At 37.3% G+C, this 22374-nt stretch overlaps 1 protein-coding gene across 2 annotated transcripts in view; it reads left to right on the top strand.

The window, feature by feature from the left end:
* dscamb (Down syndrome cell adhesion molecule b) overlaps nucleotides 1-22374 on the top strand; it is a 157624-nt gene that overhangs the window by 107615 nt on the left and 27635 nt on the right. For both annotated transcript variants that reach the window (XM_079885910.1, XM_079885911.1), the window contains exons 8-12: nucleotides 1914-2186; nucleotides 7683-7961; nucleotides 8124-8243; nucleotides 9973-10152; nucleotides 20086-20282. In XM_079885910.1, coding sequence (XP_079742036.1) covers nucleotides 1914-2186; nucleotides 7683-7961; nucleotides 8124-8243; nucleotides 9973-10152; nucleotides 20086-20282 — 1049 coding nt within the window. The remainder of the gene's footprint in view (nucleotides 1-1913; nucleotides 2187-7682; nucleotides 7962-8123; nucleotides 8244-9972; nucleotides 10153-20085; nucleotides 20283-22374) is intronic.

The following is a 22374-nucleotide window of genomic DNA, read 5'->3' as shown; positions in this document are numbered from 1 at the left end:
CTATATGGCGTTTTTAGTTCGAAGGAAATTTTGTAGTCTTAGATTGTCAATGCAGTGAAGCCTCCTAAAAGTGGTGTTCTCAGTGACAGGGATTTGTAACAACAAAGCAACTAGAAGTGATTGGATTTTTTACTGAAATTTGGCTCTTAAGCAGTGACCAATGACGGTGCAACAAAAAGCAAAGTTTAACTTTATGCAAATGAGCAGATACTCAATGTGAAGTCAACCAATGGGAGTAAAGTTTGAGATTGCAGTTGAGCATTGCTGCGTTCCACTTCGCTTATAGTCAGTTAACTGTCAGAGTCCCAGTAGTGGCACTCTTTTTCCCCTATCACATATTTTAGTAATCTTCATAAATTAGGTCTCATTCGAATGTGTAAACACTCAAAATGCATCCTGTGAAAACTGTTTTGACATTGCGTTACAAAGGGTACTGTAATTTAAACCTTTTAGCGGGCTCAAATTTTGTGAAATGACCTTCAAATTTGGAACACAACTTGGTTAGACATATGGATGTAGAAGCACATAATCCTGGTTCTAAACCTAAACTAGACTGTAAACCTCACATTTGATTGGTTGATTTGAATGTTGTTCCATGATCAACAAAGATGTTTATCCAGGAACATGTTGCATTTGGTGAAATCACGTTCACCTCTAATGCACTTAGTACAAATAGCCTCTGCCTAATTTTGAAAGGAATAGGAATGAATGGTGATTAGATGAATGGAAATGCTAATGGATAGAGCTCTCCAGGTATGATAGACTTCCTCTACAGTTAAGCTCTACTGCCTTCACTCCCATTGGTTATTGCTACGTTGTGCTAATTTAAAACTCTGTTTACCCAAAAATCTGTCATCATTTACTCACCTTCATGCCGCCCCGATGTATATGACTTTCTTTGTTCAGAAGAACACATACAGGTATAATCCATATAATCCATAGTCCATGTAATCCAAGCTTCAAAAACCATGATGAATACGATGAAAATCCATACGACTCCAGTCTCTTCAAAAGTATAACATAATATAAGTGTGTCTGTGTGAGAAAAATACTAATATTTCTACGTTTTTAAACTTTAAGCCATCTCTTCTGACTAACTGTCAGCTCAGGTTTCACAATATGCTTACATCACACTTTACAACGTGCTGATGTTTACTCATATGATGATTGGCTGGAAGCGATGGATTGTTGTTAAGTTTAAAATATTAGATTTATTTTTTTTCCTCTCTCTCTCTCTCTCTCTCTCTCTCTCTCTCTCTCTCTCTCTCTCTCTCTCTCTCTCTCTCTCTCTCTCTCTCTCACACACACACACACACACGTTTACTTAGCTATCTAAATGGGGACATTCTATAGATGTAGTAGTGGTTTTTATACTGTACAAACTGTATATTTTATCCCCTTACACTACTGTAACACTACCCCTAAACCTACCCATCACACAAAACTTTCTGCATTTTCACATTTTTAAAAAACCTTGTATTACTTTATTTTTATACCAGATTTACAAATGAAGACGTCCCTAAAGGGAGATTTTTGGAGATTTTGGACACACACACACACACACACACACACTATGTAACTATGTACAGTGGCAACTTTGAGGGACTTATTCTCTTGCATTATATGGACTCAAAGAGATGAATTATTTTCATTAAATGCACCATTTGTGTTCATCTGAAGAAATAAAGTCATATACATCTGTGTCGGCATGAGGATGACTACATTTTTGGGTGGAGTATCTCTTGAAGTTAAACCCTCCATGAGGGTTTGAAGTTAGGATTAATTATTTTTAGTTAGTTAGATACTGTCAGAATATGTATAATAGCTGAAAACTAAAATATTTACACGTACTACATAAGCCTATCAACTGACATTCAAAGACTCTGTATACTGATAGTTCTTTCTCACAACAGGCCCTGCCAGTATTCGACCAATGAAAAATGTCACTGCCATTGCTGGGAGGGACACGTACATTCACTGTCGCATCATTGGTTACCCTTATTACTCTATTAAGTGGTATAAGGATTCCAAACTGCTCCCTTTCAACCATCGCCAACGTGCCTTTGAGAACAACGGCACACTGAAGCTGTCCAATGTGCAAAACTCGGACGAGGGAGAGTACACATGCTACGTGCTGGTGGATCCAGAGAAACAAATTCACAGGAGTGTTCATGTGACAGTGAAAGGTACTGCTTGTGCAGACAGAAGTCAGCCATTACCCAGACAGCAATATAGTGTCGGCCCAGATCCGGCCCACATCTGGTACATGTGGATTTCACACATACCAGATGTGGGCCGGATCTGGACCGACACTTTATTGCTGTCAGGGTACATTAAGGCTAGATTTTAACACCGGGGTATGACCCCGAGAGTGATCAGTGTCATTTTTTTCAATGATTTTTGTTAAGGCTAGCATAACTAGGTATTGTTGTGTTCTTCTATTGCTAGGACTTATGACTGGTGATTCATAATCCCTAACCCTAAAGCCCAAAGTATACGGCACGTCAGCCATCCGTGTTTCGCGGCGGTCCATGCACTGTATGCGTGCGCAGACGGTGCTCGTACAACAGTGCATGTGCGAGTGATTTGAGCGCTTGAAAATTAAAAAGTCCACTAGATAGTGCACACGTCTTTCTGTGCTCACAGCAAAAGGAGTATACCGTATTGTTCCGAATATAAGACAATGTTTTTTTTTCTTAGAAATTCATCTGAAAAAGCGGATACGTCTTATATTCAGGGTCTAGAATTTACATGTCAATAATACACCCGCAACAATAGGTGGCGCCAAATACACGTAAAACAAGTGTGCCAAGAAATATGGTGTCAGAGTGTAATGATAGAAGATCGCGAGAGCAAAAAGACAGTCTTAAAAACGCAAACCGTCTAAGAGTCGCGTGACTTTCATGTTTGCGTGCCTCGCTGACGGGACCAAACTTACCCCGTACGGGATTTTAAAATGTAAGACGGTACCCAGATTTCAAAATGACAATAATATTTCACTTCTACTGTTATTGAAATTTTGGTAGGCTACAAGGTTTTCACTATGAGATGGATAGCCTAATTGTTATATAATTCAGATGGGCTACAGGTTATTTTTATGGTATGCCAAAAAGTGTTTATTTTTAAATGTGATCATTGGTACATCGTTGGCGGGGGTCATTTTATAATCAGGGTCATCACTACAGTACTTTAAATGGAAAATTAAGTATACCCATGCCTTATGTACTACATCTTGGCATACTTGTCTGTTCTACATAAAAAAAAGATACCTCAAATCGTGCTTTTTGAGGAGAGGTCAGAACTTGGCAAAGAAGACCAAAGTAGCATAGAAACTTTTGGAAGTGGGCTCCTTTGACTTAAGGTGCTGTCACATTAGCCAAATTTTGCAGGCCAAAAAAGGTCCATTGCCAATAGTGAAGCAAAGTCACTTTCAAACCAAGCAGTTTTCTTTTGGTTAACATGGCACATTCACTCGACTAACTTGATCCTGATGTAAAATCTGTGTGGGGAAATGTTTCGCCCTCAAGCGAAATTCCCAACCACACAGGTTCCTTTTGAAATGACTAATGCAATATTTTTGTCTTTTATGATAGTCACCATGTCAGATTATGTGATTTTGACTCCTACATTTTGTTGTGGACAAGAAACAGGTCAGATGACCCGTTGCTTCCCGACCAATCATCGCTTGCTGTCTTTAACGACGTGTGTTATGTCATTGAGAAGGCGGATTGACTTCTGGAAAACAAGAGCATAAACAACCAATGGTTGTACTAGCCTAATGCTAATTCCAGTATTCACCGGGTTGCCGAAGCGCCTCCGCAATCGTTTGCCAACATTTATCTTTTTTCTCTGTGTCGTGGTAGTCACTCGAGGAAACATCATAAAGGCAGGAGTATTGTTGCCATAGCTTCACGAACCTTTCCCCCATTGCATAATTCCACATAGAAGCACCAATACCATTGTCTCTCTTTCATTCCGGCATGTTTTAAAGCTGTGTATGGAAGAGTGTACTTTTCTTAAATAGTCTATAGTTGCTACTACCAAAGACTATACTGTAGAAATGTGTTGGAACAAGTCCCGCCTGAAATATAAACGTGTGAAAAAACACATTTATGGGACAGTTCATGTCAGATTATTTTAATTATTCTAATTATTTAAATTAGATTTCAGGATTCCCCCATTCAAGTAGACAGGACTTGGTCTTGGATGCCAAAAATAGTTGCCCGGAGGCGTTGTTAATATGGCCGCCGAGTGAACAGGACTTTGCTATTACATAGTTGGGGCAATCGCATTCTAGAAAGCATGTGATTGAACAAAAAAATCGCATAGTTCAGAATGAGTCATCAGTATATTTTATTAGTTTCCTGGGAACTTACTTGTATCTGCTAAAAGTAAAGGAGAAAATCTGAATATACATGACCTTAAAACGTATAAAGAGACACCAAAAATTGGGATTTAAGGAGGGCTGATTTAGGGCCCTATTTGAACAATCTAAGCTCATGGTCTATAGCGCACAGCTCAAGTACACTCAGGGGGTGTCCGAATCCACTTTTGCTAGTTGGCGTACCCGGCGCATGGTCTAAAAGGGTTGTCCCTATTCTCTTAAAGAGTAATGGGTGTGTTATGGGCGTAACGTGCAAAGAAACAACCAGAGTCTCATCTCCCATTCCCTTTAAAAGCATTCCCATTCTCATTGGAGGAATTTGCAAGCGGAAAAACTGAACGCTCCTCTAGCGATCTAACGGATCTGCTTGTGCGCAAGTTAGAGACCATCTACGGGACAAGCCGGATTCCACAATATCTTTATGTACACAGTATTAATCTTTTACATTATAATCCTTTCATTTTTAATATTTGCCATGTTTGCATGCTGCTGCGCGTCCCTGTGTGTGTAATAAGCAGAGTGTACGCGCGTTGTGGACCCGCCTATAGGCGCACATTACTAACGCGCTCTTTAAATAACAAAAAAATACTGCGCCATTGACATTAGACCAGGTTTCAGTTGGTTAATGGCTCAGTCTATATCAGTTCCTCAAAATAGTAACACTCCAACAATGCGCCTGAACACACCTCGTTTTCAGACCAGCAGCCCATGGGCACAATGATGGTGCATATGCATTTGCTATTTAAACAACGTGGAGCAGGACGTGAAAATGATAACTGCGTCGGGCTGAAACTAGCAAAACACACTTGCGTCGCGTCTGGCGCCGCATTGCGCTGGGTGTATGATAGGGCCCTTAAAGTTTTTCACCATTTTTAATAATCATTTGTGTTCAATTGTTCAATGGACAATTTAAATGGTTTTGCGTTGTGACAGGTGTATATTTGAAATTGCAAATATTCCATGTAATCTCTCAATCAATATGAGCTCATGTATCAGCTGCATATGTAATGCTGTTCACAATAGTTTTACCTGTATATGTCAAACCACAGAACATTTTAGCCTTCCAAAAGAATTGCATGTCATTTACCAATTACAAAATTACCATAAGTTCTATAAAGACTCTAATGGTTTTTATATTTTTAGTTACTCTAATTCCAACATGACATAAAAGCTTTACCTCAAAGCACAGATAGAACACCAATTACAATAATCCAGACATTTATATTGTTAAAGTTCAAATAGACACTAGTTAAACTGCAAATATTTGATCGTGTTGTTATGTAATAACCAAGCAAGCATCTGTTTTTGTAAGTTCAGAGTCATAAAGATAGAACAAATGTGATTGAGTTAGCTAATTTGCTCCATTCATGCTTAAAATTCAGAAGCGTGCGTAGGGATTCCCTGGAGTCCATTATCCCCATTTTGTTGTGAATTAAATAAGCACTGAAGTGCTGCTTTATTTCAATATTATTTTAACTCATTGATTCTCAAACGCGACAGGCTGACTAGCACCATGCTTGCAAAGTCTCCCGGGGAACGCATTATGCCGAAATTACTTGGAAACGAAAGGGCGCTTTTATCGTCTTCTTTATTTTGTCTTTCTTTGCTCTGTTTCTCCCTCATTAGTTTACATTATGCCTCCTCCTCTGTGAAATCTCTAGATTCTGAGCCGTAATGACTTGTTATGAAGGCCGACTGGAGCCTTATTATTGCAAATCACAGATGATTGTACATGTGTGATCACATATATTCTGTCCAATAGCCCATATCGTGTATGTTCTGAGCCGTTTTGTCAAGACACTAACCGCTAGTTTTTTATGTAAATAACATTTGGCCAACGATTACAGTATATCAAGCCTGCTGTTTGATATTGGGGAGGCCGGGAGAATGTAACTGTACACTGTTAAAAAAGGATTTGAAATTTATTGTAAAAAAAAAAAAAAAAAGTGTTTGCAGTGTTTTAGGTTTTACAGACTGAACTTAAAGGTGCAGTAAGTGATTTTTGTGAAACGCTGTTGAAAGTGGATTGGGCCGAGCAGCACAAAACTCTTGTAGCCAATCAGCAGTAGGGGGCGTGTCCACTCATGATGGGGGAGGGGAGAGAATGAGCCGATCAGCAGTAGGGGGCGTGCCCATTCATGATGGGGGAGGGGAGAGAATGAGCCAACCAGCAGTAGGGGGCGTGTCCACCCATGATGGGGAGGGGATAGAATGAGCCAATCATGATTGTGCCCATTCATGATTGGGGAGCGGAGAGAGAGATTTGAAGAAAGATTGTAGAAAGATAGATGGCTAAAAGACATTACAAATGAGAAAAGGTCAGAGGAATATCACTGGAAAAAGAGGGATTATGATCAGGCAAGAGCTTTAGGACCCGGGTTAATATTAGAACAGCTTTCTAGAGCTGGAGAGACCTAAAGGCCTGAAAACAGACTCCAAGTTTGTGTTGTTTCTTCTCCATATGTGAGTAACATTGGTTTTGCTCTTTCACAGAACCAAGATATGCTGTTGTTGTAATGTTAGCTATAGTAACATCTTCACCTTATTTTTCGCGAAGCATAATTTTGCTTTGCTTCAGCTATGATAAAGAGATATCCACTCTTGCCTTGCTTGTTTGAGCATTTTGTGGGCAGAGCAATGAAGGGAGGGCTGTGATTGTTTGGGATTTCAAATATCAAAAGTGTTTCTCAGAAATCGCTTACTGCACCTTTAAATTGACAGTAAAGTAGTAAAAGTTAAGAAGGTTCAAAAAGGTTCTATATAAAGAAAAATCTCTTAAATGATTACACAATACTTTCATATTTAACGGGTTAATTTCTTTTCTTCTATTTATAACTGGGTTGAGGCCAGAAATGTTCAAGTGGGTGAGCCGGCGTTCATAAAACAGGGTGGGCGAAGCGTAAAGTTGAAAACTGCATGCCAAATTATCAACTAAAAATATAGCACAGAACAGTTTCAAAAGTTTCAAAATGGCAAATCAATGTTTTCGAACAAGTATAATGACAGTATAGACATATGAATTAATGTTCTAATAACTATATACATTGAGAAAATGTTTGTACTTACCTTAACATTAGTCAGTACAGTAGTGCAATTAAATAACCAGTTTACTTTTTAAAGTATCGACTGATTGATTTTTGCTTTGCCATTTTCAAATTCAACTTCAGATAACATTGATATTAAATCTTGATATCTTCAATATCGGGTTATTTTACCCCAGTGTACTGTGACTTTTCGCCGTGTTGTATTATAATAGTTTGCATGTGTGTTTCTGATCGTCTCTCTCTCTCTCTCTCAGTGCCCCCTCTGATCCAACACTCCGACTCTCAGAGCGCTTCCATCGGTCAGCGTGTCTTCATCCCCTGTGTGGTCATATCCGGCGACCTGCCCATGTCTATAACCTGGCACAAAGATGGACGACCAATTAATGCCAGCCTGGGTGTCACCATCGACAACATAGACTTCACCAGCTCATTGCGCATTTCAAACCTGTCGGAGATTCACAACGGCAGTTACACCTGCATTGCCCGTAATGAGGCTGCAGCCGTCGAGCATAGCATACAGCTCATCGTTAAAGGTTTGAGATCACATGGGTTTTTCTTTTAACTTTTAACAATAATATTTTCACCAATAATCTTAAATGGACATCTTTTTAGGTTTTTGGTTTTTGTTCTAAAAGTCTCTAAACCCTGATTTAAATCAATGTCATTTTATATCATACATTTTTTTTTATGCTCAGTTCCACCACATTTTGAGGTACAGCCAAGAGACCAGGACGGCATTTATGGGAAGTCGGTGATCCTGAATTGTTCAGCAAAGGGAAACCCAATCCCCACTATAGTTTGGAACCACTCCAAAGGTATGTTAGTATTTGAAATATATAATTATATATTATTTCCTGTTAAATATGACCGTCTACGGGCAAAGATGCAATGAAATATTCATGAAATATTCTTCACAAACACATTTCCAGGTCACAGTTTTCTCCAAAAACAAAATGTTTTTGCATAGTTTTCCTATCATAATTACCATTATGCAGGGTCAGTATTTTTGGTAAATATTTAATTTTTTTAACACCAACTGTTTTCCAGCTATTATTAATAATAATAATCACCTTTTTACATCATTAGTCATCAAATCCTCAGTAAACACTGTGGGTGTGTTGATGTTGGCAGGCACTGAGGTGCAGCTTTATTGGAAAAACAACATACATTTACATGTATTTCATTTTATAAAACACTGCCATTTGTGATGATTCAATTTAAATCATTGTATTTTGGGCTGAAGAAACATTACCATAAATAGCTGCTGTTCTAAAGTCATTATACTATTGAAAAAAAAAAAGGTTTTTGGTTCTCACTAACCCATTGTTTGCGTTTGGTTTTTGCTGTGAGATCTCAAAGGCAAGGTAGGACCCTGTAATGAAGGGGCTCCTGAAGCACACGTTTGGTGTGGTGTACCTAATTTCAGTCAGGCTTTGGTAGTAATGTGGTTTAGGGGTTATCTGGACAGGTGGGCTGGGCACAGGTGTATGTTTCCATTGAGGCCATGGCCAAAGAAGCTGGATTACTGGATTAGAATGGGAGCAGGTGACTCGCTCGACCTTGATTCCTCCTGAAGGAGAAGGAGCGTTTGAAGCCCTCTCTGCACATTGTAGATGAAAGCTCACAAATGGAAATCCATATACACAACAAAAAAGAGGGCTGCGCATTGGGCGAGTGGAGTTCAACAGGGCTTGGATGAAAGAATAGAGGGCTAGATGGAGTCTATGAGGTTGAAGGGGATAGAAATGCATTGTGGCATTGTGGGTAAAGGAGTACTTTTCTTCTATTTTTGGGCATATTCTCTGAAATCAAATGACTAGATTCCCTGTATTAATAGTTTCCTTTAGCATTTTCTTAACCCTCAAATGAAATAATTGTCCAAAAAAATCTTTTTTTTGATCTAAAAAGAAATGTTTGCATGCTGTATGTATTTATTAGTATCATATCTGATAATCTTTTATGGCTGATGTATGAATATGTATCTCATAGTTCACATATCTCACATTAGCATTACAGGGATAATGTTAACACTAATTAACAATCTCTATCAATTTATAACAGGTACAGTATCCTATATACAACATTTAGAGATGTTAAAAAGAGCATATAATGAAAGTGTGTTCCTTTTTTTCTACACACGTTGACAGTCAAGATGATTTTATTTTGTTACGGCTTTGGCAGATTAAGTTGCTCATGTGGTATTATGTTTTATTTCGTAATATTGAATCTCACAGTATCCTCTAATCCTAATCCAGACATGACACAAAACAATTCCCCTCAGATCTTTAAATCCAATAAAGAAATCATCGAATGTAAACACACAGCATAGCTAGAATTGATATTGATCATGAAAACGAGTGTAATGCTGATGGATTATCAGATGTCCTAGATTACAGTAATACATATATCAGCATTTTGTTATGCTAATAGATTCTTTAGATGTGATGAAGATTAAGTATTTAGTATAATATTCTAAATATAAAAAATATACTACATTTCCTAATATACAGTGTTACATTGGTCCTTTTCTGTTTTGTGTCACAGGTGCTGGCGTACCTCAGTTCCAGCCCATCGCCTTGAATTCGGGTTCACGTATCCAGCTCCTGGAAAAGGGCTCTCTGCTCATAAAACACGTCCTGGAGGAAGATGCTGGATTTTATCTGTGCAAGGTCAGCAATGACGTGGGAGCCGATATCAGCAAGAGCATGTACCTCACCGTTAAAAGTAAGACCCTGTCAAGTGAAGCGTGTGGAGTGAATGTGTGTGCATATGAATGAAAAAATGTATGGTGATTGTGATGTATCTAAATGTTTTGTGTGTGTAACTGTGCCACTCTATCTAGGAGTGTGTGTGTGTGTGTCCATGTGTGTGTCTGAGCCTGAGGGTCTTCTGCCCTGTTGACTGCTGTGTATACGGTATTGTGCTCCTTGGTGAACTGTTTATTTGTTGAGCAGGCAAAGACTTACATCCCCTCCATTAAACCCACTGCACAGCATTTATGCCCAGTCTGGCATGAGGGAAAGACCAAACCAACAGAGCAGTGCCACTCGTATTCGCATTACTTCACATTCCTTTGGTCTAAACATCACCACCAATTTAGATGAGCAAAATAAATAAAGACATTAGAAAGAATGTTTATGCTGCATATTTCCATGCTATGAAAATGATTTGGGGCAGGAGCTGTTGAGCTCAATGTTCAATGACAAAAAGCACCATAAAAGGAGTCCACACAACTTTTGCATTTTACGTTTGGCGTCAAAGTGTGAGCAGCCCAGGACAAAGCCTTGGGGAACACCAGAATTGAAACATTTTATTTGTCTGCACCTTTAAAATGTAGCATTATTTTGCTGGTGAAATTGTCAAATTGTGCATGAAAATAGTATTCTGAGTAGTCTTCGATATGGTTTGCTTGCTGACACTGATATTTAAAGAGCGGGATGGTCAGTAAAATGCAGTAATTTATAAAACAAATGAATGAATTAACCCTACTGAAAAATCCAGCATAAACTAGCATGAATTGGTCCAGGCTGGTTTATGCTGGCAACTGCTGGTATCTAGCAAGATGTAGATACAATTCATCAATTTTCATAAAACACTTATTTTACACAATATTTCAGTTTAAACTGCGCAGAATTTCAAGAGCTGTTTAAGTGGTCATAGTGGAAATAGTATCCATGTGTTCATGCTGTTGATATTTTCTATCTTCAGTGATCTGTGACTCAGAGCCTTTGCAAAACTGGTCAAATATATCTCTCTTTTTCCTTGTTTTCCAGTAAACGTGTAATGTTCCTAAAGATACATTTACTTAAGCAACACATATTACAGAAATAATTCCCTCCAAAATATAAATTCGGTCATCATTTCTTCTACTTGATAATTCACTAAGTCGACTCAGTTCAGTTTTGTGAGCTAGATCAGTTGATTCATTAAAAAAAACTCAAAAGGACGATTCATTCATAATTTAGAAACTGCTGCTTCTCTCATGAATTCTTATAAAGGCATTTTTGCCTGTTCCTCACACAATTAATGTCAATTAATGTCAAAAACATTTTTTCCCTCAAAAAACGAAGCAAAAAATACATGTAATATACTAAAATAATAAAAAAAATGTTATATTATTAAAAAGAATTATTAATAAAATAAAAAAATCTTCATCTTTTCTTTTCAGTTTTTCTGTGTAGTGTATTATCCTAGCGTGGCATCCTGTGATATAATTGTTGCTGCTCTTAAAGGTGTAGTTCACTTTAAAATGAAAATTAGCCCATGATTTACTCACCCTCAAGTGATCCTAGGTGTTTATGACTTTCTTCTTTCAGACAAATACAATCAGAATAATTTTTTTTAAAAACACCCTGGCGTTTCCGAGCTTTATAATGGCAGTGGATTGCAACCATCAGACTGAAGCTCAAAAAAGTGCATCCATCCATTATATAAGAACTCCACACTGCTCCGGGTGGTTAATAAAGGCCTTCTGAAGCAAAGCCTTGAGTTTGTGTAAGAAAAATATTCATATTTAAAACTTTATAAAGTAAAATTCTAGCTTCCGGCCAAACAGCCATACGCCGTCTACTTGCAACTTACACAACTTGACGTCAGAAGTAGTGTAGTGCGTCATGGCGTAGTGTAAATATCAGCAGTGCGTCGCATAATTTGCGCTTCAGACTTAAGTGGAATCTGTATGTTCGTTTGGCCGTAAGCTAGTTATTTTACTTTAAAAAATTTTAAATATGAATATTTTTCTTACACAAACTCATCGCTTTGCTTCAGAAGGCCTTTATTAACCCGTGTGGAGCACTTTTATGAGCTTCAATCTGATGGTTGCATTATAAAGCTCTGAAGCATCAGGGTGTTTATTAATATAACTCAGATTGTATTCGCCTGAAAGAAGAAAGTCATATACACCATGGCTTGAGAGTGAGCAAATCATGGGCTAATTTTCATTTTAAAGTGAACTACTCCTTTAAGACAAATTGCTTGTGAGACAAATTGCTAAATGTATAGACGTCAAATTACCTTACACTTAGCTTCTAAAAGAAGTTATATATACAAACTTTATATATAAACTTCTTTTAGAAGCTAAGTCTAAGGTATATATATATATATATATATATATATATATATATATATATCTACAGTAAATAGTTAGTATTTATGCAGATATTATGTGCTGTAGTTTTTGTGTGTGTTGTGTAAGTGGAGAGAATATAAGTTCAATTACAGTCATTAGGCTTGATAGAGAGTGGGTTTTGCTTTATATTGTCCTCTTCCTCCTTGTGTGGGTCTGGTGGCGCTCCCTCGTCTTCGGTATCAGAGAGAGCTCATGCTCAGACTGTGACCAATTGTGCAACAAAAAGGGGGAATTGCTTCAGCATGGCAGCCTGCTGCACTCACACTACACACACACACACACACACACACACACACACACACACACACACACACACACACACACACACACACACACACACACTCGTGCTGCCCCTCCCAGCACAGAGTATACCTCATTCCATTGCACAGGCCTGCACAGAGAAGGGTGTATGTGTGTGTGTGTGTGTGTGTGTGTTTGTGTGTGTGTGTGTGTGTGTGTGTGTGAGAAGGGGGTAGATGGCCCATTCAGGCGTGGCAACGTGACGAGGTGGCCTAGTTTCCCAGGGTGCCCCTGTACTGGTGATAAAATGAGGGCTGAAATGGATGATATACACCCAGAGTTGCTGCTGCAGCCTCTGTATTCATACGGCATGATATGCCATACACACTAATCATATTCAACATGGCCATCAAAGTGGAAAACACAAATGGAGTTTATCATAGTTAATACACACCCAGCTGTAAATGCTGGTCCAAATTGCCAAGAATATTTTAAGGCTCACTTGCCATGTGTGCACAGAAAGAATCGGAATGATCTGTGATTGTCATACAGATTTACGCACTATACATATATATATATATATAAATATATGTTTACCCTTTTTTTGGCTCCAAGGTCATTGACTGCTCACCACTATAATGAGTCTCTCCATCAAACGATCATCTTTCATGCTTTTTAACCCGGATGCGTCTCTTAACTCCACTTATATGCTTCATTGAACTGACAATAAAGACTATTAAAAGCTACATGTGTGCCACGGTCTGACTCCTCTTTTGTTTGTGTGTGTGTGTGTGTGTGTGTGTGTGTGTGTGTGTGTGTGTGTGTGTGTGTGTGTGTGTGTGTGTGTGTGTGTGTGTGTGTGTGTGTGTGTGTGTGTGTGTGTGTGTGTGTGGTGGAGCAATATTACTCCCATACTTGCTTTGATTACCTTCTTGTTTAATTGTAAAACTTTTCTCGGAAGACAGCTGAACAACATTTTCAGCCCAGGTTTTAGTAGACCACACACACACACACACACACACACACACACACACACACACACACAATAATGTATATTTTTTAAGGATAATGGATGTTTCACTTAAACTGTAGTAAAGTAAGAATATTACCTCTGTTTTGTCGTATGCACCTTTGGATCTGTGTCCATCATGAACGTATGTTTGTGTGACTCCAGCTAAAGGAATTTTCTAATCTTATAATTATTTTAATTTTACTTATGTTTTTATTTCTCCTTCCTCAAAAAGATGCAAGTTCTGTGTTGTCAGCTTCTCTTTGTAGTATTAGCAAACGTAGATGTTAATGGCACATTTTCATAAAAAAAAAAAAAAAAAAAAAACACTTTGGCAATCAATTTCTGACATAGTTGTCTCTCTTTTTTTCCACTACAAGTAAATATCTTTATTATAACTTATGTTGTGTTATGCTTGTTATTAGGGAACAAACTTAAAATTGCAACCCTATTGGCAGATTTGTTAAAGGTTATTGAACAGCAGATATTTGTAGAAAAATCTGCATTATACAGGCAAGTTTCAAGGCAAGGCAAGTTTATTTATATAGCACATTTCATACACAATGGTAATTCAAAGTGATTTACATAGAATAAATTAAAATAATAAAAAAGAAATAAGAATAATTAAAACATTTAGAAAAATAAAATAAAATACAGTACAAACAGTCGGACGAACATTGGCACAGTGCTCATTCAGTAAATGCATAGTTAAACAGAAGTGTTTTGAGTCTGGATTTGAATGTGACTACTGTAGGAGCACGTCTGATCTCCTCTGGAAGCTGGTTCCAGCTGCGGCTGGCATAATGGCTAAAAGCGGACTCGCCATGCTTAGAGTGAACCCTTGGTATTTCTAGCTGATATGATCCTAGTGATCTGAGTGATCTATTGGGTTTATATTCAGTGAGCATATCTGCTATGTATTGAGGTCCTAGGCCATTGAATGATTTATATGCCAGTAATAATACTTTAAAATCAATCCTAAATTTAACTGGGAGCCAGTGTAAAGACCTGAGGACTGGTGTGATATGTTCATATTTTCTAGTTCTGCTCAGAATCCTGGCAGCAGCGTTCTGTATGAGCTGCAACTGTCTTATGGTCTTTTTGGGAAGGCCAGTGAGGAGTCCATTACAATAATCCACCCTGCTGGTGATGAAAGCATGCACAAGTTTCTCTAAGTCTTGTCTGGAAACAAAGCTTCTAATTCTTGCAATATTTTTCAGATGATAGTATGCTGATTTAGTTATTGCTTTGACATGACTACTGAAACTAAGGTCTGACTCTAGTGTCACACCGAGATTCCTTACTTGATTTTTAGTTGTTTGACCCCTAGAGTGAAGGTATGCGTTCACCTTGAGAACTTCATCTTTGTTTCCAAACGCAATGACTTCAGTTTTGTCTTTGTTTAACTGAAGAAAGTTTTGACACATCCAACTGTTGACTTCATCAATGCATTGGCACAGGGAGTCAATGGGGCTGTAATCGTTAGGCGATAGGGCTAAGTAGATCTGTGTGTCCAATAAACAGAGCCAATAAAAGGACATGGTGATGGAAAAAATTTATACAATTTATGCATTAATACATTAGAAGTTGCTTTGGATAAAAGCGTGCAAAAATGGAAATGTAATTATTGTGGTCGAAAAAATATGAGATGGGAGTAAAAATGATATTTCAATGATTTTGCAATTTTCGATCAAGATCTTGTATTGTCAATGCAAGAGTCCAGCACTCTGTAAAGTCTCCTCCAGAACATCCCAAAACTTTCAGTGAATTTAAACTCAGAGGTGCCAATTCATGTATGAAAATGATTCTTCATGCTCCCTCACACCCATTCTTTCACAACCTGAGCCTGATGAATCTCAGCATTGTCATCCATGTTGTTTCTTCCTACATGGCTGTTTAAAGGGATAGTTCACCCAAAAATGAAAATTCTGTCAGTAATTACTCACCCTCATGTTGTTCCAACCCCGTAAGACTTTCGTTCATCTTCGGTACACAAATTAAGATATTTTTGACTAAATCTGAGAGCTGGATCACTCCTCCATAAGCTTCTAAGGCATTATAACTTGCTGGCCCAGAAATGTTATTAAAGACATCGTTAATATAGTCCAAGTGACTACAGTGGCTCAATCTTAAGTTTATAAAGCGACGAGAATACTTTTTGTGCGCAAAAACAAACAAAAATAACGACTTTATTCCACTTTTCATTTCCTTCTCTCTGGGCCTCGTAGTGTTTAAGCGTAGCGCGTCTGTGTTGTACGTCACCACGTATCACACATGACCAGCGTCGGCCAATAGTGAGCCTACGTGGTGACGTACAACACAGACGCGCTACGCTTAAACACTACGTGAAAAGGCCCAGAGAGAAGGAAATGAAAAGTGGAATAAAGTCGTTATTTTTGTTTGTTTTTGCGCACAAAAAGTATTCTCGTCGCTTTATAAACTTAAGATCGAGCCACTGGAGTCACTTGGACTATATTAACGATGTCTTTAATACATTTTCTGGGCCAGCAAGTTTCAGTCCCTTAGAAGCCTATGGAGGAGTGATCCAGCTCTCAGATTTAATCAAAAATATCTTAATTTGTGTACCGAAGATGAACGAAGGTCTTACGGGGTTGAAACAACATGAGGGTGAGTAATTACTGACAGAATTTTCATTTTTGGGTGAACTATCTCTTTAAGAAATGAAAAGCTACACACTCCATCAATTAGAGTTAGAAGAACTGTTGAGTTAGAACGAACATTTGCCTATTTAGGACATTTAGAGACTCACATCTATAAGTAAATGCGGTTGTCAATCCCTAAAACTGACGGTGTGAACATTGCCTAAATGATTTGATAACAGTAAATACTTATTGAAGGGATATTTGTATAAATATCAGCCTTAAATTCTGTATGCAGGGCCTTGTGCAACTGTTAATCTGTCACCATGAAGGTGTAGTCTTTTACAATTTTACAAAAAGTTTATAATTTTGAAGAGCCTGATTTGAAGATATTTACATTTTCAGAAACTTTCTTACTTCATAGAATGGCTATGAAACACATTCATGTTGTTTGTGAAAAGATGGCATTTACTCGCATGTTGTGAATATCAAATATCAAGAGAGATATTTTTCCTGGTTTGTTTAATAATAGTTAGGTGCTGTTCTATGGCTGCTGAAATGAATAAAGGGAGATTTTGTTTGATGTGCAGTTATAGCTGCCATCAGCGCTCCCCTCTCTCTTTATTACAGGAGCCTGTAATATTGCTGGATATTAAAAATATACATCAACTAAGCTGTTATGGGAATACCATTTAGAGCCCCTCTTGCCTGAAGCCCCTCGGCTGCTGACTGCAAGACTTTAAATGAGATTATACGCACTCTTTTGGAGGTGCGCTGAGGAGAATTTCGAAGAACTGAGGACTTGCCATATTGTGACAAGTTTTTTTTTTTTTTTTTTCATTATCAATGTATTCTGCCACAGCATATGAAATGGACTGGTGAAACTCCAACGTTTATAAGACTTTAGTGTTCCTCGTTCTTGCGTGTTGCTTACCGCACCGACACGTCACAGAATAACCGACCACAAAATGAGTAAAAGAAAAGAAAATGTATTTACCAGCATAATCATGTTTCTCTTGGTCCTCTCAAAGTTGCAGTCTTTCATTGCGTTTATAACTAAAGACTTTAGTATTCCCCGTTTGTGCGTGTTGCTCACTACACCGAAACGTTACACATGTTTAATAGTGGAATTCCTGGTGAAGGACGACGATTGGTGGATCTCTCTTTAGGATTATGTGTGGTGTTACCATGGAAACAGAACTCACAGTGACAGTCCACTTCCATATGTACGGAGCCCCACATTTGACATGTGGAGAAAAATAGAAATATTTTGTCCTTGAATTAAGAATTCGTTCTCTTATTTTAGTAAATTGTGGCCATGATTTACTAATTCGTTCCCATGGTTTAGTTGTTTTAGTAATTAAGAATTAATTCCCACGGTTTATTAAGTATATTGTGCACACTATTTCATAAAACAAGGGAACAAATTATGACATTTACTTAAAAAACAAGTAAAACTTGCTGACGTATTAGTATTTTTTTGTATTTTGAATCAAAGGTTGTTATTCATGTTGGTTTGTTTCAAGTCTTAAAACTCTTTATTGAAGAATTATTCAAAATGTCTGTAGAGAAATGAATGGGGAAAATGCTTTGATAAAATGGGCCGTCTGTAGGTAAAATAAAACATCTCTCCGCCATATCTTCCGGATCTTGCTTCAGTTGCAGATCTTCAGAGAAAAGCATCCTCCGCTAAAGAGCAATAACATTTAGAGAAGGCGGAGAGATATTTTCATTTTTTAATGTGTCGCACTTAACATTCATAGTTGTCATGCAAAATAAATCAGCGTTCTCTCGTCCGGTGCTGCTGCGCGGAGCTTGTGAGTGAATAAGAGATGAGAGTTAAACATTCACAGGCCTGACTCTGACACTCTCCATCATGTCAACTTCTGCCACTTCACAGCACACTGAACCCCACCAGCTCACACACGCCTCCCAGAGCCCGGCACGACTGCGTGTGTGTTCGTCTGCCTGTCCTTGGGCAGGTATAAATGTCCAAGGTGTTACACCCCTTTATAACGAGTTCTTCCACGGCATTGCTTTTTTGGGGCACGTTTTGGGACATTTACAAAATGTTTAACTAGAGGTTCTGATTCCCCCCACTAAACTGCAAAAATCTCTAGCAAATGATACGAAGCATCACAAGGTATTCGCCGTAGGGCCCGACTCTTGCACATGTTGGTTTGGTGGGTTTTAATCACGGTATTGCTGAGCAAAACAAGCAGAAGGATCTATATGAATAATCGAAGTGTGCTCATCTTTTAATCATAGCCATGCCTGCCAGAAAGAGAGACAGATCCCTCACACACCGCTCCAGGGTAACAAGGTTTCAGACAGGGGGTGAGACAGGCCTGAGAATGCTCTCGCGGCTCTTTTCATGTCTGTGAACTGAACAGTGAACAAGCTGGCTTCCAGCTCATTTACTTTATATGAGGTGATCCGATCACTGCCCGATTGAAAATAAAACTACTTTTGAAGAAAGACACTTATGGAACCAATGATGAATGTAGACCAACATTTATTTTGAGAGTGTGTGATGCAGATGTTTGCGTTGTGTTCTGCTGTGACCCATATCAGATGTGCGCATGTTTTGTTGGTGATGAGGTGGCCGTGTAATATAACCCGTGTGCAGAGACTTCAATATCACAACAACCTCACAATGCCAGTTTTCTGTGCCGAAGTTCTTCTGATTTGCAAATGAGATGTAATATAAGACGCATATAAGCTGAAAGTTTATTCAAAGAAGGCCGTTTTTGACTGAATTTCCAATTGACTGAATTAACATGTCCCATGTCCCATTAACAAGTCACATTTCAGCCCACAAACAAAAAACACAGAAACTGAATTCTGTTTTAGGACTATAAAGATGTTTTGTTTTGTGAAATTGTGACACGCTTTCATGGCATTTAAGCATTTTTCCTAAAAAAAAATAAATATATATATATTATTTAAAGTATTCAAAGAGATTTGTGTAATTCTCATTATTTTCAATAATGATTAGATTCAAATGATTTTGTCATTAATGTACTACAGTCCTTTTTTTAAATAAATAAATATTTTCAAATATGGACGGTATTACAATTTTAGTGCAACGTTGAATTTATACAACGCACATGGATGTAAGAATATTAAATGATTTGTTATGTCCTAACTTTGAACAGGCATGGAGTCCAGAAGTGTTAAACATGATGATCCATATTATTCCAATATCATTTGAAAATGTCTCAAAGAGCATCTCTCGTGCTTTAATGGAAAAGCCCAGAATCATTTTATACCGAGGATTTTTCATGTTGTTTCACATGTTTGCTAGAAATAGTCATAGCCTTTCTTTCTTTTAAATTGTTTAAAATCCTACCTAAATCATATTTTGTTCATGGATTTCTCAGTCTATATAATATTGCTATACTTTGTATATCATTTACTATCATTTTCACTTGGTAATGATAATTATGCAATGAGAATTGAGACATCTTAAGCAAAATTTCTTATGCAAAATATAATTCGGCTAAAATATGTTCTTGACAGGATTTGTGCGATTTACAATAATTGTGAAAGTACATGTTTTATGATGGATTTGTATATTTCTGTGCTGACCCAAGCTTTGGCTGGGTCGTCGCTGATGTTAAATTAGATTTAATGTATAACGTCAATCTGTGTGTCTGTCTGTTTGTCCTCCTCTTCAGTTCCTGCCATGATCACGTCTTACCCCAACACCACACGAGCGGAACAGGGTCACATGACTGAGATGAGCTGCACTGCTCACGGTGAAAAGCCCATCAAGGTTCGCTGGGAGAAGGAATCTCATATCATCAACCCAGACATGAGCCGCTATGTGGTTACGGTGAAGGAAGTGGGCGATGAGGTCATATCCACCCTGCAGGTGAGCGAGCTGAGAACGCAATCATACGCCTCATTTCCAAGAGACATATTCAGGTTTGCCCTGGACTTGCTGTCAGTGAGCGACATCATTTCCTGTCAAAAATCATCCTCCACTTTCATTTGTCCTTCTTTTCAACATAAAACTTGCGCTTGCAACTCAGTTATACTTCTAATGTGGCGTATTTCCAAGTTATATTCAATAAGACACAAATACAGGGTAAGACTTGAAATCGATCGAATGGTAAAAAAAAATTCCACTTCCTGCATGCTACGATTTAATGGTGTATACTTTGTATGAAGTAGATGAAACATAAAGTATGCAGTATGCAACAATAATCAATTAAAATCTAAGTTTTTTTTATTTTATTTTATTTTTATGTTGTTTAATTCAACAAGTAGCATTCAATTATCCCATTTGGCAAAAATATGTATTTTTAAATATGTTTTAAAATATACAAAAATGTATTTGCTATGTAAAATGTGAACGTAAAATATGTTTCAAAATATGTTTATACAAATATAATTTCTACCAATATATATTTTGGGGCATTTTTTTTATATATATTTTTGAAAATATAAATATTTTTAAAGCATACAGTACAAAAATAATTTTCCCTACATATATTTAAATCCAAGAAAATACATTCACATGTCACATTTGAAGAATCTTATTTGTTGTCCGTAACCCATGTGAACATTAACTTTTAATAAAAAAATCAGCAAGGAACATACTTAAAACACTATTACAATATATTAAAAACTTAAAGTTTTGATCTCTATATCCACATCTGTATTTAGCCTAAGACAAGTGTAAGATTGGAAATGTATTTTCTTGGTATATGATATATTTTGGTATATGTAAATATATTTTCAATTTCAAAAATATAGTTCACTGTTGCAACATATATTTAGCATATATTTCAAATATATACTTTGGCCAGAAAAAAAAAAAAAATGTCTGTATGGGATTACCTCAGAAATAAATACACTTATTTTTAATCACAATTATTTGTTAAAAGTAATTAAAATGTCTTATCTTTTTGCAGTCCAGTCAAATAATAATGGCCCTGTTTGCACCGGGTATTAAGATGTGTTTTGGTCGATCGGAGTGGACGCCGCTAAATACAGGAGTAAACGTGATCTAAAACGTGTTGAGCAAATATAAATAAATACATTTCTCAAATAATTACAAAGAAACGGCAAGTAACACATTGAATTAAATAGAAAATTTTAAATTAGAAAAACATACAGAAGTCAGACCATCGTAGTATTCATCATTTTGTGCTTTTCTCCATGATTGTAAAACAGTTTGAATGAAATTAAAGCCCTTACTACATAAAAAGGAGGGGGGAAAACACTTTATTTTATAAAAAACACTTATTTTTGGCCTTGATACAAAAACAAATGTCATGATCAGAATCCTTAAAGTCAACTGTGCTGATGGTTAATTATTTCAAAATGGCAATATATTTTGAAGACCACAAATATTAAATAAATGAATCAACCAATCCGTTAGGAGGACCTTGTTTATAAAAAGAAATGACCCTGGAAGACAAATATACCTTGTATTATAAAGAGGCTCTGCAAACATTTAAATGAGCACTTGATTTTTCCAGTAAGTATTATTGGATATGTTTGCAGATCTGTGCAATTGTTTACTTTAACATCGCACAAAAGATTTCTTGGAAATTTTAAATGAAATCAAGCACTTCATCTTGTACTATGGTTGGGCTGTCACGCTTGTGCCACCTTCACTTTATCCGAATATGATATGAAACACACGCCTTCATAGATGCTGCAGTGTTGAGTGTTGTCCATTCTGAGGAAACATGTAAGGAAATTGTAGGAAAATATGATTGAGTGTTCTCACAGACATGAAAAAGTCAAGGAAATTAGTCAAATCTTTAAAAAATAAATCTGGAAACGTCATGGGAATTTCTGTAGTGATTGTTTTTTCCCTTATTTTGCTCCCTTCTAAAATATAGCTCATATATAGAAATTGTTTTTTGGTATTTTTACACTGTCTGTTGATGGTCTTCCTGGAGTCATTTGTACTCTACATTCAAATTTAATCATTCAAAAGACCCGACCTG

The sequence above is a fragment of the Squalius cephalus genome (genome assembly GCF_949319135.1).
Source record: "Squalius cephalus genome assembly, chromosome: 11".
NCBI classification, from domain to species: domain Eukaryota; kingdom Metazoa; phylum Chordata; class Actinopteri; order Cypriniformes; family Leuciscidae; genus Squalius; species Squalius cephalus.
This window is presented reverse-complemented; position numbering and strand designations above follow the sequence as displayed.